The sequence below is a fragment of the Bos mutus genome, chromosome 10 (assembly GCF_027580195.1).
Source record: "Bos mutus isolate GX-2022 chromosome 10, NWIPB_WYAK_1.1, whole genome shotgun sequence".
Lineage (NCBI taxonomy): Eukaryota > Metazoa > Chordata > Mammalia > Artiodactyla > Bovidae > Bos > Bos mutus.
Window position 1 is genome coordinate 83,424,174 of NC_091626.1, and position 19,501 is coordinate 83,443,674.

Below are 19,501 nucleotides of genomic sequence, written 5' to 3' on the forward strand. Positions count from 1 at the left end.
CCATCCCACCCCTCTAGGTTTTTCTTAAATTCATGAAAAAAATTGGCAAATTGGTTTCTTTTCTGTACAAACAGTAAAAGGCCTGACTGAAGACTATTTCCCTTTCTTAAAGTTTATATTGGAGAAAATGTAGGAATTTTTATTTTGGTTTATTTGAAATATTTAAAGCAACTGTTTTATGTGAATTACAGTTATATATATGTATTTTTAAAGAAGCAATAGTCTATTTTCAAAAGCTAGGCATATTAGATACAATGTGAAACTAGCAAAGTGACTCATTAATGAAAAATATTTAAAAGTATATTCTCTGAGATTTTCAACCCAAAAAGCAATTGAATATCACTTAGGATAAATTAACAAATTAATAAATAAAATTTAAAATATTTATAGTAACTTACAGTAATCATGGTAAGCATGCTTTTCACAAAATCTCCGTGGCAGCCAGGATCAGAAACAGAACATGAGCTAGAAAAATCTCAGGGTGTTTTTTTTTTTTCCCTCAAAATAGCTTTATTTTTTCTGCATACAATTTATAATGCATAATCATAGGGAGAAGTTTTCAGACAACAGAGAAAGAAACAAGGAACAAGGTGGAATCACTCGCAGTCTCATCACACAGAGGCGATGCTGTCTGAGCTCTTCCCCTCTGTCCACCATCCCCCATGTTACGCATGCTGTGTATCTTTCTACACATTTTTCTATGTGTTTGTATATATATTCAGACTTTTTTAACAAATGAGATTATGTGATATGTAGTTTGAGTCTCCAGAGTTTAACATTTCTTTACTAATGAGCAGTTAGCATTTTCTAGCCTCTCACTAATTATAAGCTACACAAATGAATATTTTTGATATATGTACTCACATTGATCTCACTATTTCCTTAGACTAGACTCCTGGGAGAAGGGTATATGTGTCCTTATTTTGACATACATGCCTGTATTTCCTTCTAGAAGGTTTCCAGATCGTGTTCTCATCAGCTGTATGTGAATACATTGGATACTAGCAATTTCAATCTAAATTAATTGCTATGGTCATTATAATTTGCATGCATTTTCCTTGATGAGTGTTCAGCGTGTGCACCTTTCCATGTATTTACTTTTCTCTTTTATGAATCGCTGTTTATGAGCTTTGCCCGCTTTCCCTTGGGGAAATTTTTCATATTGACACTTACAGCTCTGTTAAGGATTTTAATCCTTTGTCAGACATTAACATTGGAAATGTTTTTTCTGGTTTGTCATTTTTTTGAAAACTTTGTTCACAGTTATATGAGGTTTTAATTTTGTTTTTAGAGAGATTTAAATAAACTTTTTAAATTTTTATGTTTTAATGGAGAAATTAAAAAAATTTTTGTTACAACATAAAAATGAAAAAACATATCTATTAAACTCGTCTAAAAGCAAAATTCAAGTGTGTTGGGCTTCCCAGGCGGCACTAGTGGTAAAGAACCCGCCTGCCGATGCAGGAGGCATAAGAGACACGGGTTCGATCCCTGGGTGGGGAAGAGCCCCTGGAAGAGGGCATGGCAACCCACTCTAGTATGATGCCGGGAGAATCCTGTGGACAGAGGAGCCTAGCAGGCTACAGTCCATACAGTCACAGAGTCGGACACAACTGCAGAGACTTCACACAAGATATGTCGGTCTTTTCCTTTATGGTATTCTGGCTTTGATGTCAGATTGGCAGTCCACCCCCAGCCCAAGATTATAAAAATATTCTCTTAAATTTTCCTCCAGGATTATATTTTATTTTTATGCTTGTGCACTCCATCTGGGATTTATTTTGGTGTCAGTTTGCTTTCCCCCAATGGCAGCCAGTTGTCCTTGCAGGATGGTTCTTTTATTTTTAAGCTATAGGTTTTTATTTCAGCAGTTTTAAGTCATCATTTATAATTTGCAAATCAAATTACATATTTATGAGTATGATTTTTAAATAAAAATAAACAGCTAACTTCTGTAGATTTGAGTTCTGTTCAACTTAAACTGATTACAGTAGCACTCTCCTAAAAAATTCATCTAAATAAAAAAGAGCCTTTCTTTTTTAGCAATAATACAAGATTACCCCCTTGTAAAAGAGCCTTTACTTAAATACAGGCCAAATGTAATTATCATGCTTTTTAAGGTTTTAAAAGGCATTCTTAGACATGCAGACAGGTATTTTAGAGCCTCCAAATGCCTTATCTATGGAAATAACCTCGTATAATGGCATGGAGAGAAGCCAGGCTTCTCTCTAGATGTAATTGTCAACTCTTAAACAGGAGCAGGAAACAACAGATTAAACGATACCACCAGTATCATCAGAATGTCCACACTGCAGGAGTTCTACAGGACAAACAACCTGGTTACTCCACCAAATAAGTTGTGAGAAAAACTAGGCTGGGGCCCATAGATAAAAGACGCTTAGAAATGAAGTCACTGTGCTTTAATTCAGACAGATCCTAATTTTAACTCTATTTGCTAAATTCAAACTCTGTCATACAGATGTAATTATAATATTATACAGTGTGTACACAATTGGGGAAATTTAATTATTGACTGGATATTGGATGATACAAAGGCATTACTGCTAATTGTTTTTAAGTGCAATCATAGGTTGTGGTTGTGGGATTTTATAAATCCTTGCCTTTTAGAGATACAAAATGAAATACTGGGTTGGCCAAAAATTTCATTTGAGTTTTTCTGTTACAGCCCATGGAAAACCCTAACGAAGTTTTTGGCCACTCCAATACTTACATATGAAAAGCTAAGTTAGCGCCTGCATTAAACTGTCCAAGAAAAAAAAGGATGCCTTGTGAACTTTTCCATATAAATGAGTGCTTCTCTCCAGAGGATCTAGATTTGAGCTATCCCATAGTAGGCACAGGATTTGTCTGAGGTTGTTTGCCTTAGAAATCTGTGACCCTTTGACACGTTGCCTGTGATGAACACGAATATGGATACTTTAATATGAAGATAATTTACGTTATTGTCACTGGGTAAAACAAATACTTGAGAAAGATGCATCGCGTCATACATGTGGCTTTGATTACAACTCAGTTTACCTCATGGATGAGCAGTTCATTGGACACGTTCAGGACTCTGATTAAAGTAGAGGTTACGCGGTGATTAGTCTGCTCAGGATCACCGTAACGAAACACCACAGACTGGGCGACTTGGACAGCAGAAATTTATTTCACTTCTGGAGGCTGGGAGGTCCAGTCCCAGGGTGCCAGCAGGTTGGTATCTGGTGAGGGCTCTCCCCTTTGGTTGCAGACAGCCACCTGTCCACGGCGACCTCACATGGCCTCTCCTCACATGAGCTCGGAGAGAGAGCAGGCCAGCTCCCTGGCGTCTCTGTAAGGGCACCCTCGTGGGTGAAGGCCCCCGGATCCCCATCACCTTTACCTGCATAAAGGTCCTGTCCTCAAGTCAGCCATGTTTGGGTGGGTGTAACTTTTCAGCACATGAATTTTTAAGGCACACAGTAATTCAGAGCTTAACAGACAGTGTTTAGAAAATGTAGCATAGGATTATATGCTATTCCATAGGTATGTATAGCATACCCATGGGATGGAGTATAATAACAGTTAAAACATATTTCTTCCAAGTGTTTTATTTGGGATTTCATATTTTTTCACTTTATTCAGGATTTTTTATTTTTTCATTTTCTTCTCAAAATTTTATTTTGAAAATTTAAGACCTAGAGAAAATTTGGGAGAATAACACAGTGAACATTTAGCATGTTGCCACATTTACTTTTGCTTTCTCCCCAATTCCACACAGACACACATATATCTTTATGTATATAGATACTCTCTTATCACAACCTTTGCCAACAGTTTGCAGACACAGAATTAGTCTTAACAGAAGTTGATTCCTGGATAATCAACTAAATTCTAAGATCTTGGAGTTGAGAGGAGCCTAAAGTCCAATTCTAAGTCTTCCAGAAAAGGGATCTTTCTGTAAAGTCCCTATCACCACTCTCCTTTAAATATTTCCAAAGATGGTGAATTCATCTCTCCACCCAACAGCTTGTTGAATTATTACACAGCAGAGCAAGAAAACGCTAATATAAAGGGTACTTTTTTATATTTAGTCATCAATGTATGTGTTAGGAAGTGGGGTAAGATTAAGAAGGGGAGCAGATTTTCAAAAACTGTTTGGCAGTATCTACTGAACACACAGACCAAATGACCCAGCAGTTTCCATCTCAGGGAGGCAGCCGACAGAAAGGTCTGTGTCTGTGTACCAGAGGAGATGTGCGCAGAGACGCATACAGAGCAGCCGGTTTCAGGGCACCCAAACAGGAAACAAGTCAAATGCTCATCAGCAAGAGAAAGTCATTACAGTCTGGGTTCCCCCGGAAAGCAGAGCCTGAAGTGGAAGCACACATTTTCTCATGTTCCCAAGGATCAGACCTGGGGGCTCAGCTGGTGAAGAACCCGCCTGCAGTGCAGGAGACCCGGGTGTGATCCCTGGGATGGGAAGGTCCCCTGGAGAAGGGAACGCTACCCACCCGAGTATTCTTAGGCTTCGCTGGTGGCTCAGCTGGTGAAGAATCCCCCCACAATGCGGGAAACCTGGGTTCTATCCCTGGGTTGGGAAGGTCTCCTGGAGAAGGGAACGCTACCCACTCCGGTGTTCTGGCCTGGAGAATTCCATGAACTGTATAGTCCATGGGGTCGCAAAGAGTCAGACACAACTGAGCGACTTTCACTTTCGCTAAGGACCGGAATCCCAGGGAGGCAGGAGGGAGGCAGGGAAGAGGCGGACAGCGGGAGCACCGTGAGTCGCCACCTGCTGGTACCAGGTGGAGCTGAGCAGGTGTGCCCACAGAACAGAGACCTCTAACCGCAGGCCATGCGGCTGCAGGAACAGGAAACGTGATTCTGTGAGTCCTGCGCCTACAGAACCTAGATTTGGGGAACCCAGCACCGATGGATCGCCGCTGATTCGGCACGGTCCTCAGGGACAGAACTCCAGCCCCACAGGGTCTCGTCCTGAGCTGGTGTCTTCACCGAGCTTTTCATATTCTGACACTGCCCAAGTGAAAGAATGCCAGTCCATCTGACAAGCAGGCCCGATGTCCTTTCTTCTCTCATCAGCTGATCACTGGGATCCCAGCTCGGGGAGGTCATCGGTGTGAGTTAAGGAAGAGGCTTCGGTGCACCAGAGAGGTGGCGTGACCCACGCGCTAGCTCGCAGCGCCTCTGGGCCTCCTCAGGCCATTCTGAGCGTGCCGTGTGCATGGCGCAGTGACCGCAGCAGCAGCTTTAGGAGTCAGGGCGTCTGCTCGTCCGAGCTTCAGGAAGCATTTCAGCTGACTACGCTCACTGGCTCCAGGCATCCTTGCCAGGATGTTGAGTCTTGAGTTTCAGATGAGTGTTTCCGTGGCAGTAATTTCTCCATCAGGTCTCATGCCCCACCGGCCCACCCTAGTTCAGCATCTTCAGGATCCATTCTGTTCTGTGTCCCTGACCCCTCCTGGGCCATTTTAGCCAGGGCCCGCGGTTCCTCTGGGATATGCACATTCCCCGGTTAATGTCACCTTTTGAAATGATTATATTATCCCTTTTTTATTCTTCTTGTCCTGAATATGGCTATAAAAATGGTTTTAAATCTTGATATCACAATAAGCCATTTCTTTTTATATATGAGTCTGAAATGGATTGGTTCTTTCAGTGATCAAAGTCATGTAATCTTTTAAACTTAGTAATGTTAATTGTAATATTTGGGAAATTATGCTGATGAAGTTAGTAATGAAATTACCAGAGTGGCTTTGATGGTGATTTTGGCAGACATTCTGTTTTGCTCTTTTTTTCTTGATAGTATACAATGTTATCAGGGCAAGTTCCATTTCAGTCTCATGATAAAAGTCTGACATGCACCAGTGCAGTGGAAATCATGAAGAAAATTAAAAAGGGAGATTTCTCCTTTGAAGGAGAAGCCTGGAAGAATGTATCCCAAGAGGCTAAAGATTTGATCCAAGGTAAGAATCTAATGAAAAATTTTATATGATGTGTAGCGATTGAAGTGGAACCATACCCGAGATACATATATTTGTTTGTGAATTATTCAAGAATCCCTGTGTGTTTAAGGATTCAGGCTACTCTGTTCAGCTTCAGCTTCGTATCAGGACACCCTCTTTCGGCAATCTCATCCACATTCACAATCATACCTTCAAAGAGAACCGCTTTCTCTTTCCTCTCCTTTCCCCCAGGCACGTGCGTGCTCCTCTCTCCCTCTTGTTTTTGTGGCCAAGACCCTCAACCCCCACCACCTTCCTTGACTCCTGCAGGCCCTGGGTGCTGGGATTCAGCATCGCTGCCAGCCACCCTCCTCCCCATTCTCACGGCTCTCATCTGAGGTCTGGTCATAGCTCTCTCCTAAAATCCGTAACATGCTTTCAACTTACTTACTTGCTCTGGCTTTATGTGTCTGTCGTCCATCGGCTCAAGTGACCTTCCTAATATCCAAATGCAGTCAGGCCTTTTTTCTGTTGAAAGTTCTCCAGGGAACGCCAGTGAGCTTTAGGTCAGACCCCCCCCCAGTGACGCCTTCACGGCCCGGTTCTACCTTCCTCTGTTTCCTGGCACCCTCAGTCCAGCAGCTGTTGTTCGGCAGCGTGCCAGGCCTCCCTGTCCTTCACCATCTCCCAGAGTTTGCCCAAACCCATGTCCATTGAGTCGGTGATGCCATCCAACCATCTCATCCTCTGTCGTCCCCTTCTCCTGCCTTCAATCTTTCCCAACATCAGGGTCTTTTCCAATGAGTTGGCTTTTCGCATCAGGTGGCCAGAGTACTGGAACTTCAGTTTCAGCATCAGTCCTTCCAGTGAACACTCAGGGTTGATTTCCTTTAGGATGGACTGGCACTGTGGAGCACCTGAGTTCTTCAAATGTGCTGAGTTTTTAGATTTTGTTCGCCTTTACTCATGCTCGTCGTAATCCTGGGGCTTACTTTGTCATCGAGCCCTGCTCATCCCCCAGGACTCATCTCCTGGAAGCCCCCAGGGTGCCCATCCCCCAGGGGGGAGCCCTTCCCCGGAGCCTGCTGTGCACGTGTCCTCAGATGGGATAAGACCTCGCACACAGCTCCTCCTGGAGCCTCCATCTGCACGTTCCCTAACCTGCTGAAGGTGTTTGTACGTGCGTCAAGTAGATCTCAGCGCTCTGTTTGGAGGGGCTCTCCTGGCCCCTGGTGGGAGTCCTTGTGTCAAGTGGTGGTTTTCCCCAGACTGGAAGCCCCACGAGCCTGCAGCCTCCTGGAAGCAGGCTGCTGTGGGCTTTATTATGAGCAGCCAGATTCACCAGGGAATCTCAGTGTAGATGAAAATGGAGGTAATTATCCTTGTAGGAGGTTGACGCCATATAGAAACCATCATGTCTTGTGAACATAATTGAGATCTCTGAGGTTGATTTTAAACTATGTTTGAAATGACAGCTCATGAAATAAAAATATCTTATTTATTCCCACAGGACTTCTCACAGTTGATCCAAACAAAAGGCTTAAAATGCCTGACTTGAGATACAATGAATGGCTTCAAGACGGCAGTCAGCTGTCCTCGAATCCTCTGATGACTCCAGACATCCTGGGCTCTTCAGGAGCTGCGGTGCACACGTGTGTGAAAGCCACTTTCCACGTAAGGCTCAGGTTCTGCGCTCCTGGGCAGTTTGAGAAGGGACTGGACGTCCTTACTCTGTAACCTCAGAGGCACACTCTTAGGCAGACAGTTTTTAAAATGGGTTCTTTTAATTTTAGATATGCTTTTATAAATCCCTTCATGACATAAACACATTTCTAAACAGAAAGGGCATAGGGACCAGAGTCACCACAAACCCACAAAATATTTATTTGACATTTGAGATGAGGCAGTGGTCTGATATTTGAATAGTTGAAGTTTTTCAGTTGGTAAGGAAAGCAATATGCATATTATTAGAGTTTTTTAAAAAACGTTATTTTGTTGAAGGTTAGTTGATTTTTACAATGTTGTATTAATTTCTGCTGTACAGCAGACTGACTCAGTCATACATGTATGTAAACGTGTCCTATACGCGTCGGCTCTCACGTCCTTCTCTATCGTGGTTTACCACACGGTAGTGAGTGTCGTTTCTGTGCTGCACAGGAGGAGCTTGCTACTCACTGAATTCTGTATGTATAGTAGCTTGCTCCTATAAACCGAAACTCCAGTCCACCCTACCCCTCCCTCCTTCCCTCTTGCGACCAAGCGCCTGTGCTAGCGCTGTTTTTCTCTCTAAATAAGCCAAACCACTGTCTGTAGAAACTATAAATAAGCATTAGAAATTAAGGCACGTGTGAAAGTCCGTCCCTTCAACAGTCATTTTGTGCGTAATTTTATTGTTCTAGAACCTAAGGGATAAAAAGTAAATTGATTAGTATTAAGTACATATTGTATACTTGAAAGGCAGAGACTACATAGTAATAAATGTAGATTCTGGCACACTCGTGCCAAACAGATGCAAGTACATTAAGATAATTGTATAAGGAGAAGAGGAGTTAGAAATAACATTACTTCTGAGAGGATTATCTTGAGGAAGGAGACAGGATAGCATTTCCTCTTGGCTGCAGAAATGGATTAAAAACTAATGAACTGGGATCTGGTGAGGCGTGAAGAGATTAACTGCAGGCGTTTGCAGATGATCCAGATCTTCTCAGTGGCATGTGAGGCAAGCTTGTCACCTCAGCAATGCCTATGCCTGAATCTGAGAAAAGTAGAGACGGGCTGCTGTGAGGAGGAAGCCAGACTGAGGTCTGTGGAGCTCATCTCTGCATATTATCATGTCCAGGACGTACCCAGACTGCACTGACGTGGGCGTGGAGGTCAGGGGCTCTGTGCTGGGACTTTGTGGTTGGAATCTTAAAGTTCAGGATGAGTCAGGTAATGGGGGGAAGGGAGTGAGATTGCTGACATTCTCCAGGGATTTCCAGTCAGTCGGTGGTTCCTTTAATTGAGAGGTAGCACTTCCCTCTTCAAAAGATTGACTAGAATTGGGACTCCTGGACACCCTCGCTGGTGGGTTGCAAGAGGGCCCTCAGAAGCCCTTCCCCATTGACTTCTGTACCCTCCTGGAGCTTTAGATCCGGTGGTTTAAGGACCATGTTCCTAGGGCTTCCCTTGTGGCTCACCTCATACTCAGTAAAGAATCCGCCCACAATGCGGGAGACCTGGGTTCGATCTCGGTTGGGAAGATCCCCTGGAGAAAGGAAAGGCTACCCACTCCAGTATTCTGGCCTGGAGAATTCCATGGACTGTATAGTCCGTGGGGTCACAGAGCCACACAACAGAACGACTTTCACTTTCCTAGGACGAGCTGGAGCTGTGGTTGCTGACCACGCGTCGTCTGTCAGTCACACTGTGAGGAGCTTCAGCCTTTTCACTTTTGTGGCATTCCCCTTACTTTTTTCTTCCCTTCTTATTTAGTCTCTCGGTCGTGTCCACTTCTTTGTAACCGTATGAACTGCACCACGCCTGGCCTCCCTGTCCTCCACTGCCTTCCAGAGTTTGCTCAAACTCATGTCTATTGTGGAGAAGGAAATGGCAACCCACTCCAGTGTTCTTGCCTGGAGAATCCCAGGGACGGGGGAGCCTGGTGGGCTGCCGTCTATGGGGTCGCACAGAGTCGGACACGACTGACGCGACTTAGCAGCAGCAGCAGCAGCATACCCTTCGAGTCGGTGATGCCCTCCAGCCATCTCATCCTCTGTCGTCCCCCTCTCCTCCCGCCTTCAATCTTTCCCAGCATCAGGGTCCTTGCCAGGGAGTCGGCTCTTCGCATCAGGTGGCCAGAGCTTCAGCATCAGCCCCTCCAGTGAGTGCTGACCTTGCTGTTCTCCCCTAGGCCTTCAACAAATACAAGAGAGAGGGGTTCTGCCTCCAGAACGTGGATAAGGCCCCGCTGGCGAAGAGGCGGAGGATGAAGAAGACGAGCACGAGCACAGAGACGCGCAGCAGCTCCAGCGAGAGCTCGCACTCCTCATCCTCCCACTCGCACGGCAAGAGCACGCCCACAAGGGCGCTGCAGCCCGCCAACCCCGCCGACGGCGGCGCCCCCGAGAGCCTCTTCCAGTTCCAGGACTGAGCGCCTGGGGGCCTGGGGACCGAGCCAGGCTCCGCCACCCCTTCAGCGCCCTCGGCCTGCCTGGAGGCCGGGCTCTGTGTCTCAGAAGCCGCACCCCGCTGGATCCGTTGGCATCTGCCCCGTAGGGAATTTTTCCAGGAAAACCCAATTGGTTATCCTCGTCCAGAAGCACCGGGCGGAGAATGGGACTGTGAGTAGAGCACACGGGATGCTGTTAGTGACCTGGGTGACGCCCGCACGACTGTTGCTGAGAGGGCACCAATGTCTGTCCATCTGAGTGGCGACCAGTGAGGTTTGAGCCGCTGACAGTAAGTCACAGGGTCATCAGAGGTCCGCCAGCAAGAGTTCCTAGGACTGTGATGATACCTGTTGCTTCACCTTGTGGGTATGGTGGGTTTTTAAGAGATACGCGTCCTTTGAACAGTGATTTATCAGCAAAAAAGAAAAAGGTCTAACTGTTTTCCAAAAGATTCTGTCATGAATTTTATGTGTGGTGTATACTTATTTCTTGAGAGAGGACTTTAACTTATTGTTTTTATTTTAGTTAAAATATGGTTACCTACGACGATAACCTACGATTATTAATCTTTTTCTAAAAAGTCAAATAAAAGGCACATGCAGGTCCCACGCTGTGTACTGGGGCCTCGCTGAGATGCATGCTAAGCTACGTATGTTTTTAGTTTTGCACTGCTCTTTCCTGGCAGTTTGTTTTCATGGTTACTGTAGAATATTAAGGTACATGTCTCTGTTTTAAGTAATATTGCACTTTATAAAAAAAAATATGAATAAAGCAAGCTGTTTTATAAAGTGCACTCTTTAAAGCATATGTACTGTATTTTTGCCTTTTTGCCCCCATTATCTGCTTTAAACTTGCCCTCACACCCCCTTGCGCTTAGGACGCACCATGGAAGGGCGTGAGGTATGGCGTCGTCATCGGCCCCAGAGGCACTGATGTGAGGAGAGCCTAAGCGGGGCCCTGCTGAGCGCTGTGCTCGTGGCTGCACTGTGCTGTGCTACGGTGAGGCTTTTCCTCCTGTAGTCAGGTATTATGTACATAATGTTTTAGAATCATATCTATGACTTGTTTGGAAGTTTTTCTGTTCAATTTTAAATCCAGAAAGCATATTTTATAAACTTATGCAGAGCACTTGTATAGCTCAAAAGTTCTGAGTTCATAACCGAAAACAAGCGTTGTGTGCTGAAGACATTTCACTGAATGATCGCTGCATTTTGAAATATGATTAATTCATTCCCTATGCAAGAGAGGAAGTGGTAGGATTTGTGTGTTGTATTTTTTTTAAGCCATCACACAAAATGTCAGGGCTGAGAAAAGTGATTTTTTGCTGTGTTTACAGGAATCATGTTTAAAAAGGTAATGCCCAGTGTGTTTATGTCGTCAGTTTTGTTAACAATAACCTCTCGAGCATTAGTTTGGAATTGGGCATGATATTTATTTATTCCTTTCTTGAGATAATAGCAGCATTAATTTCAACCAGTTATGAATACTAAAAATATTGCACTCTATGTAATAGTAGCATATTTATTACTGAACCAATGTATATATTAATAGCACAGGCAACAAAAATGGCAAATATTAAACTATTTTCAAAATGTATTATCCTGTCCACATTTTTGTTCACAGTGATTATCGGAATAACTTATGCTTTTCAGTGGCCCAAATGGCCGCATAATTCTTGAGTCAATGAAAATTTTGTGCTTCTAGCTTTTGGTCCTTCTTAGCAATGGTGGTAAATCTGAGGTACATTATTACCGAACTCAAGCTAATTCACAGACTGGGATTCCATCAGGCACAGAGTTAAAATAACGAAGAAAATGTCCACTTACATCTATAGTAAGGTCGACAGTATCTAGGAATGTGTGAGTTAGCGCCATACATTTTTAAAACCGTGCATTCTAGGAGAAAATACTAATAAAGTGTAAACTACAGAGGCTTTGTTGCAAAGGGAAAATGATCCAGAAAGATAGTCGGTATACCCTCATGACTGATGGCATAAGTGACGCATCGTGAATTTTGGAAGTTCGTGGGTTTCTCTACATTTATTACCTTTGCCACCTTGGAGGACTTGACAAAATGAAATGGTAAAACGGGCAGCGCACGAGGAAGGAAAGAGAAAGCCGGTGTGTCAGCTGCTGGGCTTTCCTTCAGAACCTCGAGTGGCCTCGAGGAGCGCTCGAAGCAGAGCCCACAGGGCCCGTCCCCACCCTCATGCCGCAGGCCGTCAGTGTCCGTGAACGACACTGTAAAATTCACGAAGCTCTCATGTATTCACATCAAAAACCTTAAAAATACTTTATATGAAAACGTTAAATGAAAGGACTCCTCTTTGGTATGAGGAGAAGAGGAGAAGTAGCTTTAAGACAAATATGAACATTAAATCCTCTACATAATGGTTTTGGAGATAGAACCAAGTCACCGCTTCCCTGCTTCCTTCATTGGTCACAGTGTGCCGTTTTCATGCCATATACGCTCTGATTCTTGTATCTGTAACCGTCCGTGGCTGAGAGGCAGGGATAAGAAAGCAGAAACAGTAGAGGAAAGACACATTGAAAAGCCGGTCTCTAACTGTTGTGCCAGATCCTGTGCTGAATGAGTTAAATAAGCTGTTTTAAAATTCATTAATTCTTCCAACCCTTTATAAAATAATAAACCACTGAACCACTGGAACAGAAAATCAAGTCTCCAGAGTTAATTTCAATATTCTGATCTCTCTTGGAATTGCAGATTCACTTACCCATGAAAGACCGCCTTCTATTTATTTTTTTGTACTTCTGCTGATTTCTTAAATATCTGTGATATGCTGAGAACTTAAATAACTGTGTAAATGGCTTTGTATAAGGTGAGTTATTTTAAAAAAAAAAACACCTACTAAGGTAGCTGTGACTTTTTTTTTAATAAGAGAATTCCTTTTGTATCTCAGTTTTTTTAAGTATGTTCTCAAATACTTTATACAAGTATACAAGTTGTCTACTTACTTACCTTACCCTCATTCCAAACACCTGTTACTGTCATATGTTAAGAACAGGGTACCAAAATGGTGAACATTTCTACACTGTTGACCTTATAGGTGTGTGAAACCACCTGATTACTTTGTGTGTTCTCCTAATGATCAGTAATAAGAACATGATTTGGTGATTGTGTGATCATGCTTTTAATATTAAGATCTAAGGAAATAAGTTAAATTCAGATATGCTGCTTACACCACAGCAGTACAATTATAGATGATTTATGTAATATGGTGAAATGTCTTTAAATTGTTTGAGTTTTGGACTCTGAAGTATCTTACACTAGAACATCCCAATTTCTGGCCTTTAATTTATTTACACCATGCAAGAGTCAACCTTTATTTAATACCTTTATCTGGCATGAAAATGTTATGTGTCAGGCTTTAATGAAATTCAGAATTTAAATTCAAGTTATTGTCAAACTCAAAGAAAGTAAAAGTAGTCATAAAATAACAGATGCAAGAAAGTTTCTAAGTATGATCTGTCCAAAGAAAAGAGCTGCTTCAGCGGCATGAAGGTTTATTTGCTATCATGTTAAGTAACTCCAAATTGTGCTATTTCTTAGAATGTTTTCCTAAAGGGTAGTTATTAAAAATTTTTTTATATGGGGGAAAAGTGTATTTTCAAGGAGGCAGCATTTTTCATCTTAAAAACATTTGTTTCGTCTCATTTCTTGCCTTTGAGCTTTCAAGATGTTTCTCCTGAGCCCCTTCCTTTGTGTGCCCAGCTCCCTGTTATGTAATTACATGATTAATGCTTTCATTCCCCAAGGCGGTTGTCCACTTTTTAGTTCATGAATTTGTGAGTTAAGCAGGTATCTGTATTTTATATTTACCTACTATTAGACCAAAGTTATGGAGAAGGCAATGGCAACCCACTCCAGTACTCTTGCCTGGAGAATCCCAGGGACAGGGGAGCCTGGTGGGCTGCCATCTAAGGGGTGGCACAGAGTCAGACATGACTGAAGCGACTTAGCAGCAGCAGACCAAAGTTAAAGTGATTCCCCAGTCTGTCTGTCTTGGCTTCTTCATACTAGTGCAAAACAGGTACTGCTCATTGTCAGCCATTTCCTTCCCATTATTCCTCTGAACACGTGGTGAAACCTTGCTGTTTTGTATCTAGAAGGAGACTTGAATTAAAAGACAGGAATCTTGGTATTTATTCATCAGGCTTAATTTTCCTGGTGCATTTCTGACAGAATAGGTAGAAGGACATTGTGTAATATTTTTCTACTTATTAATACAATAGTGTGTAGTCTGTCAGAAGGAGTTAATACTTCAAATTGGTCACGTAGTGTTTAATGCAGCAGTTTTTCCCCAGAGCACAGGAAACGGGGATAATTCTTAGCATTACGTGGTTTCCATTAGCCTTTAACGTTGCATGACATTGTTAATTTATACAGTTTTATAAAATTTGTCTCTTCACTTAAAAAATTAAAATTCCATTTTCATTCTTGTTCCTTTCCGTACAAACAAGAACAGTTTTGATCTTTCAGGTTTTGAAGTCCTCCTATGTAGAAAAAGAAGAATAAAACAAAAGAACGACCCTCCAAAATGTCGTGACTTAGAAAAGGAAATTTAAGTTGTATGCACAAAATGCTCAGGTTTACTTCCTGGCATTTCTGCTTGAAGATAGTTTGGAAAATCATTGTTGCTCATGTTTTATTTGTTTTAAAATTCATCATGGTTGAGGAACTTGGCATTCTTAACTGCGGTTTTATTTTTAAATTTGTAAGAGCCTGATTGTGTAAATGGGCGCTGTTGAGTTGGAATGGATGTGTGATAATAATCCTCGTTAAAGACCTGTTGCCGTGGTAGACATTTGATCATTCATGACAGTTTATTTTAGGTCCTGTAGTGCTACCCTGTCTGCTCAGATTATAAATACTGTGAAAGTGAAAGATGCTCAGTCGTATCTGACTCTTTGCGACCCCATGGATATACAGTCCTTGGAATTCTCCAGGCCAGGACACTGGAGAGGGTAGCTCTTCCCATCTCCAAGGGATCTCCCCAACTCAGGGATCGAATCCACATTGCAGGTGGATTCTTTACCAGCTGAGCCACCAGGGAAGCCCAAGAATACCGGAGTGGGTAGCCTATCCCTTCTCCAGCGGATCTTCCCCACCAATCCCCCAGGGATTGAACGGTGGTCTCCTGCATGACAGGCGGATTCTTTACAAGCTGAGATACAATGGAAGCCCCAAATATTGGTACAAGAAAAGATTAAATGCACAATAATTCTCATACTTCTGATGGCTAAGAAGAGGAATATAAAGGTTCTACGTCACATATAAAGGTACTGCTTTAGTACTAAAATTTTGAAAAATACCCTTAAAAACTTGATTGCATGAATTTTAAAAAAGAGGAAACCACATTTACTCATACATAAAGGAATTTTGTAAAGGCTGGCATTTTAATTTATAACTTGTATCAGTTCAGTTCAGTTCAGTTGCTCAGTCATGTCCGACTCTGCAACCCCATGGACTGCAGCACACCAGGCCTCCCTGTCCATCACCAGCTCCCAGAGTTCACTCAAATTCACGTCCATCGAGTCAGTGATGCCATCCAGCCATCTCATCCTTTGTCATTCCCTTCTCCTCCTGCCCCCAATCCCTCCCAGCATCGGAGTCTTTTCCAATGAGTCAACTCTTTGCAGGAGGTGGCCAAAGTACTGGAGTTTCAGCTTCAGTATCATTCCTTCCAAAGAACACCCAGGACTGATCTCCTTTAGAATGGACTGGTTGGACCTCCTTGCAGTCCAAGCGACTCTCAGGAGTCTTCTACAACATCACAGTTCAAAAGCATTAATTCTTTGGCGCTCAGTTTTCTTCACAGTCCAACTCTCACATCTATACATGACTACTGGAAAAACCATAGCCTTGACTAAATGGACCTTTGTTGGCAAAGTAATGTCTCTGCTTTTTAATATGCTATCTAGGTTGGTCATAACCCTCTTTCCAAGGAGCAAGCGTCTTTTAATTGTGTACTTCTGCCTAAAATGGTAATGGCACCCCACTGCAGTACTCTTGCCTGGAAAATCCCATGGACGGAGAAGCCTGGAAGGCTGCAGTCCATGGGGTCGCTGAGGGTCAGACACGACTGAGCGACTTCACTTACATTTTCATGCATTGGAAAAGGAAATGGCAACCCACTCCAGTGTTCTTGCCTGGAGAATCCCAGGGACGGGGGAGCCTGGTGGGCTGCCGTCTATGGGGTCGCACAGAGTCAGACACGACTGAAGTGACTTAGCAGCAGCCGCGGCCTAAAATGGTGATGCATCTCTAGGTGTGGAACTGAACACGTGTTGAAAGTAACCTAAACTGCAGTACTCTATGTAACTATGTAAATTCTTCCACAACTTTACATAAAGATAAGACTTTTTCTCCCTAGAAAGTAAATGGAAGAAAAAGATGAAAAACCTTTTCCCCCTCAGTTCTGTGTGGACAGCTGAGAGTAAAAGCGTCACCAGCCACGGCTCGGAGGGAGGCCGTCCGTGCCCACCGCGGCCTCTGCGTCTGCGTGCACCGCGGCACTTGTGCCTCCTTGCACGGGTTTTGCTTTCCAGTTCTGAGACCACGGACACACATTCATGTATCCCTACACTGGTGTTTACTTTCTTAGGCTCCAGAATCACTGCAGATGGTGACTGCAGCCATGAAATTCAAAGAGTCTTGCTCCTTGGAAGAAAAGCTATGACCAACCTAGACAGCATTTACTAATAAAGCAGAGACATTACTTTGACAACAAAGGTCTGTCTAGTCAAGGCTATGGTTTTTCCAGTGGTCATGTATGGATATGAGAGTTTGACTATAACTGAGCACCGAAGAATTTATGCTTTTGAACGGTAGTGTTGGAGAAAACTCTTGGACAGCAAGATCAAACCAGTCCATCCTAAAGGAAATCAGTCCTTAATATTCATTAGAAGGACTGATGCTGAAGCTGAAGCTCCAGTATTTTGGCCACCTGATGCAAAGAACTGACTCATTGGAAAAGACCCTGATGCCAGGAAAGACTGAAGGCAGGAGGAGAAGCGGATGACAGAGGATGAGATGGTTGGATGGCATCACCGACTCAATGGACATGAGTCTGAGCAGGCTCCAGGACTTGATGGTGGACAGGGAGACCTGGAGTGCTGCAGTCGATGGGGTCGCAGAGAGTCGGACATGACTGCACTGCACTCACCTCACATGCTGGTAAACTAAAGCTCAAAATCTCCAAACCAGGCTTCAACAGTATGTGAATCATGAACTTCCAGACATTCAAGCTGGATTTAGAAAAGGCAGAGGAACCAGAGATCAAATTGCCAACACCCTCTGGATCATCGAAAAAACAAGAGAGTTCAGAAAAATATCTACTTCTGCTTTATTGACTATGCCAAAGCCTTTGATTGTGTGGACCACAACAAACTCTGAAAAATTATGAAAGAGATGGGAATACAAGACCACTTGACCGGCCTCTTGAGGAATCTGTATGCAGGTCAGGAAGCAACAGTTAGAACTGGACATGGAACAACAGACTGGTTCCAAATAGGAAAAGGAGTACATCAAGGCTGTATATTGTCACCCTGCTTATTTAACTTCTATGCAGAGTACATCATGAGAAATGCTGGGCTGGAAGACGCACAAGCTGGAATCAAGATTGCCAGGAGAATTGTCAATAACCTTAGATATGCAGATCTGCCACCCTTATGGCAGAAAGTGATGAAGAATTAAAGAGCCTCTTGATGAAAGAGGAGAGTTAAAAAGCTGGCTTAAAACTCAACATTCAGAAAACGAAGATCATGGCATCTGGTCCCATCACTTCATGGCAAATAGATGGGGAAACAGTGGAAACAGTGTCAGACTTTATTTTGGGGGGCTCTAAAATCACCGCAGATGATGACTGCAGCCATGAAATTAAAAGATGCTTGTTATGACCAACATAGACACCATATTAAAAAGCAGAGACGTTACTTTGCCAACAAAGGTCCATCTAGTCAAAGCTATGGTTTTTCCAGTGGTCATATTTGGATGTGAGAGTTGAACTGTAAAGAAAGATGAGCACCAAAGAATTGATGCTTTTGAACTGTGGTGTTGGAGAAGACTCTTAAGAGTCCCTTGACTGCAAGGAGATCCAACCAGTCCATTCTGGTGGAGATCAGCCCTGGGATTTCTTTGGAAGGAATGATGCTAAAGCTGAAACTCCAGTACTTTGGCCACCTCATGCGAAGAGCTGACTCATTTGAAAAGACCCTGATGCTGGGAAAGATTGAGGGCAGCAGGAGAAGGGGATGACAGAGGATGAGATGGTTGGAGGGCATCACTGACTCAATGGGCATGGGTTTGAGTGAACTCTGGGAGCTGGTGATGGACAGGGAGGCCTGGCGTGCTGCAGTCCATAGGGTCACAGAGTTGGACATGACTGAGTGACTGAACACTGGTGTTTCACTATTTCTTAATACGTTTTGACTAACATTTATAGGTTATAATTAAGATCAAAGACATAAAGACTTGACTGGGGCAGAGAAGTAAATTTGGGGATGGAAATTGTAAAGGAATAGGGAAATGATAATGCTATGTGAGAAAGTGAGCAGCCGTACAACTCTGAGATACAAACATTTGGTATGAACATGGAGAGGGCTACTGTATAGCAGTGGTCTCGATATTTCAATGACCATATGGATAAACACCTTTTAATAATTTTGTCTACTGTGTGGATAAACTTATTTAACCTGTTGGGTACAGGCTTTGTAAGGTGGCTGTTTTCCTTCAGGGGGCCCATTGATAACTTTTTCCTCTGTTTCCCTGCCTCCGTCCTTCCAGACTTTTCCTACTGCCTTTTGTTCAGACCCCTGACATTCTGTGGCCAAAAGGATCAGTCAAAATGGAGCACTGACTACATAAGTAGCGATCGCAGTTTTAACATCTTTTAATGCAGTGTCATGGAATACCTTTTAATATCTTTGTTAGCGGTTTGGAAATTGTCTCTTGTTAAGTGCCTGTTCGAGTTACTTTTTCATATTTATTGGGTTGTCTGTCTTTTTCCTACTGATTTGCTGGGGTTCTTTATATTTTAGTGATAATGAGGTTTTGGTCTGATATATTATTAGAAATGTCTTCTCTTTGGTTTGCTTTTCCACTTTCCAAATGGTGACCTTTGATTATCAGAAAGCACTCATTTTTATGAGGTCCAATATACCAATCTTTTCTCTTATGGTTAATGATTTTTGTGTCCTGTTTAATAAAGCTTTACACCAATCTTATGAAAATATTCTTAAATTTTTAAAGCGTGTTTTATCACTCACATTGGGCATACGGTTAACCTAGTGCTGGTATTTGTACGTGGTGTGAGGAAACAGCCAAAGTTCATTTGTTTCTGTAAGAGTATTCACCTGACCCAGCCCAATATATTGAACAGCTCGG

The 19,501-nt window shown here is 43.0% G+C and overlaps 1 protein-coding gene across 5 annotated transcripts in view; it reads left to right on the forward strand.

The window, feature by feature from the left end:
* Nucleotides 1-11,692, forward strand: part of RPS6KA5 (ribosomal protein S6 kinase A5) — a 200,529-nt gene extending 188,837 nt beyond the window's left edge. For 4 of the 5 annotated variants that reach the window (XM_070378342.1, XM_070378343.1, XM_070378345.1 and 1 more), the window contains 3 exons: nt 5,807-5,966; nt 7,456-7,619; nt 9,838-11,692. In XM_070378342.1, the coding sequence (XP_070234443.1) occupies nt 5,807-5,966; nt 7,456-7,619; nt 9,838-10,077 (564 nt within the window). In that variant the 3' untranslated portion in view covers nt 10,078-11,692. The other variant, XM_070378344.1, reaches the window with a different exon arrangement.
* Nucleotides 11,693-19,501: the final 7,809 nt, after the last annotated feature.